General features: G+C 52.4%; 1 protein-coding gene across 4 annotated transcripts; it reads left to right on the forward strand.

Annotated features, from left to right (window-relative positions):
* Positions 1–481: 481 nt before the first annotated feature.
* Cpne6 (copine 6) lies at positions 482–7,593 on the forward strand. 4 transcript variants are annotated; one of them, XM_045155404.1, is made up of 18 exons: positions 482–575; positions 927–1,034; positions 2,297–2,497; positions 2,966–3,145; positions 3,697–3,771; positions 3,926–4,000; positions 4,170–4,253; positions 4,346–4,435; positions 4,776–4,880; positions 5,099–5,185; positions 5,403–5,462; positions 5,714–5,847; positions 5,926–5,980; positions 6,066–6,117; positions 6,428–6,561; positions 6,675–6,911; positions 7,098–7,271; positions 7,395–7,593. In XM_045155404.1, exons 1-17 carry the CDS (start codon positions 573–575, stop codon positions 7,233–7,235), a joined length of 1,818 nt encoding a protein of 605 aa, XP_045011339.1. In that variant the 5' UTR covers positions 482–572; the 3' UTR covers positions 7,236–7,271; positions 7,395–7,593. The 4 variants fall into 4 exon arrangements, with proteins under 4 accessions (XP_045011339.1, XP_045011340.1, XP_045011341.1 ...); XM_045155406.1 differs by having other exon boundaries at positions 517–575; positions 914–1,034; XM_045155405.1 differs by lacking the exon at positions 5,099–5,185.
* The last annotated feature ends 1,937 nt before the right edge of the window (positions 7,594–9,530 follow it).

A 9,530-nucleotide genomic window follows, 5' to 3' on the forward strand; every position in this document is an offset into this window, starting at 1 on the left:
TCCCAGGCCACCCCGTGCCAAATGTCTTCCAGGATGGCTTGTAGTCCCCAAGACATTGCTCATTTCTCTTGACCTCGCTAAGAATGACGAATGTCTGTTTTCTTAAGATCTGTGCCTTGCCCAGCCCCTCCCACAAGGTTGTGGCCATATGGCTTGAATCTGGGGAGGGGGTGTTGGGTCCATTGTGGCACCAGGAAGATGATTTAGGAGTTAGTCCTTCAACACATGGCCCTACTGTACAAACATGTCCTCCAGGATTCTGTGAGTAGGATGCAAGTCTGTATGTACATATCCTATATTCCCCTACCAAAAGGGCAGTTAGGAAACTGAACGTCATTTCCAAAGCCATGACATTCAGTGTGCTATGTGATGATTTTTAAGGAGTTTGTGGAAATCAGTATTCTGTTATATTCCCAGTTGGTGAGAGTGGGTGTATGTGTGTATGTGCAAGTACAGCCCAGTGTTCTTTTATATGTGGCTGCAAATATCCTTAAGCGTAATGCTGTTTAAAGTGCTGTGAGACTGAGTGTGTTTCCCACTGTTATCAGTGAGGCTGTAACTGTCATGGTGTCATGGTGAGTTTAAGCACTAGTATGTGTGTGTGTGTAAAGATATGTGTGAGTCTGTGAGTCGTGGGTGCATGTGTCACTATCATTCCTCTGTGTGGATGTGTGTGTGCATGCACCATCGCGATGTGTGCATCTCTGTGAGGCTGGTGTAGGTATGGTGTGAGGGAGAAGATGTATGTCACTATGTCTGTAAGGTCCTGCCTTGGATCTACCCCCAGCCCACCCTCCTCCCCCAGTTCTGTGGCTCCCTCCTAGGCAGTGGCCCTGCCTCTCCCCTCTTCTCCCTCCCAACCAGTCTGTGCGGGGGGAGCTGGTGCTGCAGGCCCCCCCCCCTCCTCACCCAGGCCCCATAAATAGCAGCAGAGCCGGAGCCGGAGCCAGAGCTGGCGCCAGCGGCTGGAGCAGCAAAGGAGTCAGGGCTGGAGAGCGGAAAAGAGGATCCCCCCACCACAACTAAAGGCAAAGGTGAGCCTACCCTTTCTCCTTAACCCAGCCCCAGTCCTGCCCACCCTGGCCCAGTCTCCATAACAACATATCCTCTAGCCCCCAAAGAAGTTCTTATCCCTGCCTGATCCCCTCACGATTTCATGCCCCCTGCCTACATCAGGGGACTCACGGAAACTGAGAAATTTGTGGCTGGAAGGCACAGAGCCCTAGCTCAGACCCTCCCTCATATATCCAGAAAGATATACATCATCGGGAAGCCAATACCCAGCCAGGGAATGGTTCCAATCTGACTGAGGTACCAGAGCTGTCACACCCTCCTGAAGATGGACACAGGACAGAGGGGGACAACAGAGGGTGGGGCACTCAGACACACCAGTGGACATTCACTCAGAAAGCATGGTATAGGATCAGATAGCCTCACCCTAAGAGCTGGACAAACATAGGTAGATGAACTGACCAGCCATGAATTCAGACCAGCTTGCTGCTGCCCGAAGCTTGGTACCTCAGCTGAGGGAGGGTGGCACGCATGCATCCCACAAGCAGCATGGAGGGGGCCATGGCTCCTCCAAAACCCTGTCGCTAAGAGACAATGCCAGTGTTGCCAAGAAGAGTGAGAACAAGGGAGGTAGGGAGGAAGGCAGGCTTGCCATAGTGGGAGCCCCTGCCAGGTGCCTGGTGGAGCTTGCAGCAGAACCCTGGTCCTGACTCTCACTCCCCAAGCCCACCACTCCTCCTTTACCATCAGAAAGCTTGAAAGTGAGTGGGGGTAGGGAAAGAATAGAGACAGCCCAGCAAGGTATTTTCCAACCTGCCTCCTCCTGCCCACTTCAGACTCTTTTCCTAAAGCCTGACTTCTTCAGACCTCCAGGGGCCTCTCTACCCTCTTGCCCCAGCCCTTTGCCCCAGTTTAGTTTCCTTCCCTAGCGCCAAAACTGAGTGCAGTGCTGGCTCAAACACCAGTCGGGAAATAGCAGAAGATGCTGAGACAGCAGAAAGCATGGATCAATTGATGGTCTAGGAGCCAAGACTGCCAAGAATCCCAACCCTCCGGCTTTGTCCGGCCCCATCCATGAATGCCTAGGCAGGAAGGGGTTATAGAAGCCCAGGGTTCATGCACAGAGTGTGGGGCTCATGACCCCTGTCCTCTCCTTCTCAGAGTTCTAAAGAAGCCAAGAAGAGATCAGAGGAAGCAGTTTATCCATGGGATCCCAAGACCTCAGGACGGAGGGCAAGGGGTGGGGCCAGGGTCCCCCAAAGACACATCCCTCCTCTCTTTCCAGTGTCCAGGACGTCTGCTCTGTTCCCACAGTGACATGTCAGACCCTGAAATGGGATGGATGCCTGAGCCCCCAGCCATGACGCTGGGGGCCTCCCGGGTGGAGCTGCGCGTGTCCTGCCATGGCCTCTTGGACCGAGACACACTTGCAAAGCCCCATCCTTGCGTGCTGCTCAAGCTGTATTCTGATGAGCAGTGGGTGGAGGTAAGGGCAGCTCAGTGGAGGCGGGGGTCCCTTAACTAACCTGAGAAGGAAGGAAGGACTGCAAGTGAGGGGACAGGAGCCTCATAGGGGAATGTGAGGACTCCAGGGGGTCATTTCTAGGCCATGTGGGTAACTCTGAAGACAATACAGCATCATTACATACCCAAACTATGCTACAATTGAAAGCTCACAGGATTCCAAGAAGAGCCCCAAGGGGCTGGTGGCCCAGGGTCCAGCAAACATGGAGATCAGCCTAGAAAGAACATAATTAGTTTTGAGTGTGGAAGTGCCCAAGGGAAGCACTTAGCAGGCACTCCAACACTGAGCTACACCCCCACACCCTGCCTCTCCCTTGAGTTCAACCCTAGCCCAGTCAAAAGCCAGCCCTATGGATACTCTGAGTGACAAGGGCAGTCTAGGGCAGGGGAAAGTAGCCCCAATTCCAAGCCCTCACCTCTCCTGCCACAGGTGGCGCGTACAGAGGTACTTCGTTCCTCCTCTAACCCTGTCTTCTCCCGAGTGCTGGCTCTCGAGTACTTTTTTGAGGAGAAGCAGCCTTTGCAATTCCATGTGTTTGATGCTGAAGATGGAGCTACCAGCCCCAGTAATGACACCTTCCTTGGCTCTACGGAGTGCACCTTGGGCCAGGTCTGCATTCCCACTTGCTTCCCACATCCCCTGTCCCCACCCTAGTCAGTTTCTGCCTCTGGAAGCCAAGATCAGAGAGCATGAGCTCTGAAGCTCCTCCATTCTGGATTCGGATCCCATCTCCGCCGTTCCTGAGCTGTATGGCCTTGAACAAGACACTTATTTTTCCCAACTGAAATATGGGGTCGGGTGCCTATAGTGCCCCATTTATTTATTTTGCACTTGGGCTTGATACTAGGGATTGGCCTCTGACACTTTTAATTCTGGACATCCCCAGTGAGCAAGTCCTGATGGTCTCCCAAAGAGTCTCCAAGATGGCTGTACCACAGGGACATCCTCTCTATACTGTAGATGTGCTCAGCAGGCACTCTAACACTGAGCCACACCCCCGCCCCTTTGTACCTCCCTCTTACAGCAGCTACAGAATTGAGTCCAACCCTAGCCCAGTCAAAAGACCAACCTGTGGACAAATAAACATTTATCTACCCCTTCATGCCTCAACAAAAGCAAGTGAGTGTTACTGCAGGGTCTCCCTCCACTTCTTTCTCTAGATCGTATCTCAGACCAAGGTCACTAAGTCCTTACTGCTAAAGAACGGGAAGACTGCAGGCAAGTCTACAATTACGGTAAGCAAGGTCACTGGACTCACCCTTGTGCCAGGCACTCAATGTATCTGCATGGACATCCATAATGACATCATACATAAGACCACCTCCACCTATGGGAGGCATATAATAGGGCCCTTCTGGTGGTTGTCCTTCCACTGTGTCTCATTTGCAGATCGTAGCTGAGGAGGTATCAGGTACCAACGACTATGTGCAGCTTACCTTCAGAGCCCACAAGCTGGACAACAAGGTTGGAATCCCAGAGTCCAGATCCATGTGTTTCCAGTTACAGTGCCATAAGCCTGCTATTGGAGACAGACCCAGAGGCCCAAGCCAATTCCCTTCAGTGTTAACCAACCCTCCCCCGCCCTCCTTGTAAAGGTCACCAGACTCATGAGCACTTTCTCCTGAATCTCCAGGATCTGTTCAGCAAGTCTGACCCTTTCATGGAGATCTACAAGACCAATGGGGACCAGAATGACCAGTTGGTTTGGAGGACTGAGGTTGGTGACTGAGGCTATGGAATGGAGGTACAGGTGAAATACAGTAGGGGAATCTAGACAGGAGTTAACCAGGTCCCTTGTGCCTCTCCAAGGTAGTAAAAAACAACTTGAACCCCAGCTGGGAACCATTCCGCCTGTCTCTGCACTCTCTATGCAGCTGTGATGTCCACCGACCTCTCAAGGTAAAGCCCCTGCCAAGCAAGTGCAGCCCCCTCTGGAGCATCAGGCCTGCTGTCTGAGCCCTTCCCCACTGAGCGTGGCAGTCCTCCTCCCTCTCCCTTGTGTGATAAGCATTTGTCACTGTGGGATAAATAACAGCTCACAGCTCAATGTTAAGCTTCCCACGTGTGTGCCTTTCATTAGAGCTCAAAGTCCCTGCCAGATTGAGCTAAAGAATAAGTTCAGCATGTGGCTTCTCTGGGCAGGTTAAGGATCTCTATTTGGGCCCAGTTGTGAGGTCCCTACCATGGTAAGTGGGTCACCCACCCTAATCCTGGCACCACCTCTTCCCTGCCTTCCTAGTTCCTAGTGTATGACTACGACTCCAGTGGGAAGCATGACTTCATCGGCGAGTTCACCAGCACATTCCAGGAGATGCAGGAAGGGACAGCAGACCCTGGGCAGGAGGTGCCACAGAGCCCCACCCTACCTTACCAGATCGCTGGGAAAACCCTGAGGGTGGGGCTCAAGACACAACTGTAGGCGACAGGAGGTGAAGAGGATAGAAAAGACACAGGCCAGGCAAAGGACGGGGCCATGGAAGTCTTACTCTGGGAAGATCTACAGGAAGGGGCAAGAGGGGTCACCTGATGGACTTGTGACCCTGTATTGTTGGGTGGGTCTAGATGCAGTGGGACTGTATCAACCCCAAGTATCGGGACAAGAAGAAGAATTACAAGAGCTCAGGGACAGTAGTGCTGGCCCAGTGCACGGTAACTAAATCTCAATTCTCAACTCAAGCCTCTCTTGCCCTTGCCTCTACCACAGTCTCAGATTTAAAAAGATTCTTTGTTCCTGGGAACTGAGGACCCTTTCTCCTATCCCATCCCCATCTGTAGCCTCAAAAATTCTAACCCCTCTACTTTGCCCAGTATTCCTCCTGAAAGACCCATCTTATTCCTTTTTCCCCATTACTTCTACCTCTGTCAGGTGGAAAAAGTGCACACCTTCCTGGATTACATCATGGGTGGCTGCCAAATCAGCTTCACGGTAAAGGCCCCTGGGGTGAGGGCACACACAGAGGGAGGGGCTAAATCCATGGTGAATGGAAAGAGGCTAGAATCCCACTGTCCTTACTTAAGATTTTCATATGCACGGTCAGCTTGCACCCAACACTCTGGGGATGCTTGTGGGCTCCCCCAGACACATCTTAGTCCTCCTTATATACCTTAGCTCTGACCCAGACTGTCATTGATTCCCATGGCACCAGAACTTCCTTTCCCTACTCTCACCCATATCAGGTAGCCATCGATTTTACTGCCTCCAATGGGGACCCAAGAAGCAGCCAGTCCCTTCACTGCCTCAGCCCCCGGCAGCCCAACCACTACCTGCAGGCCCTGCGCACAGTGGGAGGCATCTGCCAGGACTATGATAGGTAGGTGGGGACCGGGTGATAGGTCAGGAAGGGAGGTCTTGCTTCCTGATCCCTACTGCAGCCTTTTCTTCTCTCCAGTGATAAGCGGTTCCCAGCTTTTGGCTTTGGAGCTCGAATCCCCCCCAACTTTGAGGTAGGCTGGGCGAAAGGGACAAGAGAGGATACAGGGGCCCACAGGAAGGACACATCCCTTCATTGCCCTCATCTTCCTCTCACAGGTGTCCCATGACTTTGCTATCAACTTTGACCCAGAAAATCCAGAATGTGAAGGTAAGCTGGCAGAGTCCCACCAGCCCTGAGCGCCACAGGCAGACTCTTGCTGCACACATCCCTACATCCCATACAGGAGCACAGATTCCATTCCTATGGGCCCAGCTCCCTGGCCCTTCTACCCATTCAAGGCCTGTCTTCGTTTGGCAAGACTTTTAGCCCCATGACTCAGCAACTGCCCACCCTGTTCTCAATGCTCCAGGGACCATCTCTGCTTAGTGAGAAAGACATACAGCTCAATTCAGCCTTAAGTGTCAAGAAGGGCTTCCTACTAATTTCTGCCAGCTTCATCTCTTCTCTTTGCTCACAGAGATCTCAGGGGTCATCGCCTCCTACCGTCGTTGCCTGCCCCAGATCCAGCTCTATGGCCCCACCAACGTGGCCCCCATCATCAACCGCGTGGCTGAGCCAGCGCAGCGGGAACAGAGCACTGGCCAAGCCACGGTGAGGAGGCTCAACAGCCTGCACGTTGTGCGCCGGGCCGGAACTGGACTCTGGAGGGGCGCCGATGCTCTTGCGCACATAAGCGACCCTTCCTCCCCTCCGCTTGTCCTCAGAAGTACTCGGTGCTGCTGGTGCTCACGGACGGCGTCGTGAGCGACATGGCTGAGACCCGCACGGCCATCGTGCGAGCCTCACGTCTGCCCATGTCCATCATTATCGTGGGCGTGGGCAACGCTGACTTCTCTGACATGCGGCTACTGGACGGCGATGACGGTCCCTTGCGCTGCCCCCGAGGGGTACCCGCAGCCCGTGACATCGTCCAATTTGTGCCCTTCCGGGACTTCAAGGATGTGAGTGTTCCGTGCTGCCCCCCCCCCCAGCTACAAGACTCCTCAGCAATTGCCCCTAAATCCGCATCTCTCATCTGCTTGATGTCCCACCAAGACACCCTGAAGCCACCCCCTCACTACCACCACCACCCCGCTCCGCTTCATTTCACCCAACCTATCCTTACCCAGTATCTTTCCTTCTCCCAGGCGGCCCCCTCTGCGCTTGCTAAGTGTGTCCTGGCGGAGGTGCCCCGGCAGGTGGTGGAATACTATGCTAGCCAGGGCATCAGCCCCGGGGCTCCCAGACTCTCCACGCCAGCCATGACCCCCAGTCCTAGCCCATGAATGCCTCTCAACAGACCAACACTCCTCAGTCTCTCAGTGAGTTGTAGGAGAGGGTGGACACAAAAGGGGTGCAAAGTGAGGTTTCTGAGCACCCCACCTTGGCTGGGTATAGTGTAGTAGAGGGTGATTATGACTATATGAATATCCCACCCCTCCTAGGTGCCTGTCCTGACCCGTGTGACTCCAGTGATCAGTGCCTCTGCCTCTTGGACCAGCTGTGCCCCTTGGGTCCTGGAAGTGAATGGTGGGTTCTGCCCTCATCTCTTCAAGCCCCATATTCCTCAATTCTGTGTACCCTCAATGACTTCCTTCAGTGATCATGACTTTATGGTTGTTAATAAAGGGAACTATCCCAGCACACCAGTCTCTACCCATGATACCTCAGATGCCTATGGGGCAGTACACACACACACACCATAAGAAATGAGGGCTAACATCTTTCATAAACTGAGCCAGAGTTCCCCAGGCAGGCTGCTATTTCTGCAGTCTTACCCTAACATTATGCCAATGGGATCTAAGGAGCCCCCCCCCACACACACACACACCTTTCAAGCCCAGGGGTCTAAATCTCATAGGATTAATTACAGAAGATGAGAAGTGGGTAATGAGGGGTTGTCAAGAGGGCAGGCTGATGTCTTCTACATAGTTATCTCCAGAGAGACCCCACTGAGTACCCCAGGAGCTGAACTCCAGGCCCCACACAGCTGTGAGGCAAGCCAAGAGTAGTAAGGGATTGGAGGAAAATGGTAAGTCTGTTAATTAGGAAAATGGAAGGGACAACCAAGGTCTGCAAAGCCTGATTTTTCTGAATGTTCAAGCACCACATCCTTGACCCTCCATGAATGTGGTCTCAGTGGCTCAGGAAGTCTAGCTGTTCACTCTAAATGACTACAACAGCAAGGATTTGCTTCTTTGAATGTATGCAATGTGATAGTAACAGAACTTTCCTCCATTTTTTTGACAAAACAATGGAGGCTTAACTTTAACTCAATAAAGTCAGAGAAGAAGTGGTAGAACTGGATCTTGAGCCCATCTAACTACAGCACCTACATTCTTCACTATTACTACAGTGTGCAACTTCTGTTTGAAGGCTACCATGTGACCCAGTGCATCATGTTGAGACTCAAGTTGTGCACAGTGTAGCTTGCTTGTGTGTATAAGTCTCTTTTCCCTTGTGTGTCACACAAGTAAGAACAGTGTGCAAGAGAAGCAGTGGGTCTGGATTGCAACTCCAGGGAGCAGGCAAGGACTCACATGAAATTCAGAGTAAGAGAAGAATGGGTATGGTGGCACCTGCCTGTAATCCCAGCACTCAAGAGTGGAAGCAGGAGGATCCTGAGCTTGAAGCCAGCCTGCACACTGAGACACTGTCAGGAGGAGTAAGGGGAAGAAGAGCTAACTCCTCCTAGAGAAACCACCTCCATCCCAGCCCCTCACTTTAACAATGAGTGTGAAAGAGAAATATGTTGTAAATTCTCATAGAGGGGAGACACAGCCAGAGATGATGGCCATTGATTGAAAGGGGGAAAGATAGAGAAGAAAGCTCAAGGAAAACGAAGGTATGGACTACTGTGATAGGGTTTTAACTGTAGGAAGGATGAGCTGGACTAGAAGAGAGAACAAGAACAGTGATGGGAAGAGAAAAGACAGCTGAGCAGGGGGTGGAGAGCGGGGGCAGAAAGGAAGAAAGACATATGGGAACCACTTCTCCCACACCCAACTGCTTCTCCCATTTATTATGCCCCTTCAAGTACAGATGACAGTGGCTGGTGAGGTGGCCACTCCCAGCTCAAAGCTCCTGTGGGCCCAGTGGCCCTCCCCTTATGCTGCTGAACTGCAGGGCTGGGTCACCATGGCAACTGTGAGGCCTGCAGGACAACCTCAGACGTGCCTAGCCTGGGCCACTGCTGCTACTGGGCTTTGGTGGTGGTACTACTGATGATGGTGGTTGTGGGTGGATGAGGTTCCATCTGGACTACTCCCCACACCCCTTTTCCCCTTGTCATTGGCCTTCCAGAGCTGAGGTGTGCACTGCTCAACTCCAGATGGTATGTATCTTTCTTTCTCTCTCTCTCTCTCTCCTCTCCTCTCCTGTTCTCTCTTCTCCATTCTCTTCTCCTCATATTCTCTCCCTCTCTCCCCCACCCCACGAGAAGATGCACAAAACAGTAGCCTGAAGCAGTGATAGAGAATGAACACTTTAAATTGCATAAACACTTAGCAAATAGCATTAGAGTTCTGCCTGGGCTTCAAGTTTAGTTCACAAAAGCTGCACTCTCTCAACTCCTTGTCTTC

The sequence above is a fragment of the Jaculus jaculus genome, chromosome 7 (assembly GCF_020740685.1).
Source record: "Jaculus jaculus isolate mJacJac1 chromosome 7, mJacJac1.mat.Y.cur, whole genome shotgun sequence".
NCBI lineage: Eukaryota > Metazoa > Chordata > Mammalia > Rodentia > Dipodidae > Jaculus > Jaculus jaculus.

Excerpts from the sequence above, each read along its gene's own strand:
- Cpne6 (XM_045155404.1), top strand. Across the intron at positions 4,436-4,775 it reads ATGTCCACCGACCTCTCAAG|TTCCTAGTGTATGACTACGA; the intron begins GTAAAGCCCCTG and ends CTGCCTTCCTAG. Across the intron at positions 6,562-6,674 it reads AGAGCACTGGCCAAGCCACG|AAGTACTCGGTGCTGCTGGT; the intron begins GTGAGGAGGCTC and ends GCTTGTCCTCAG.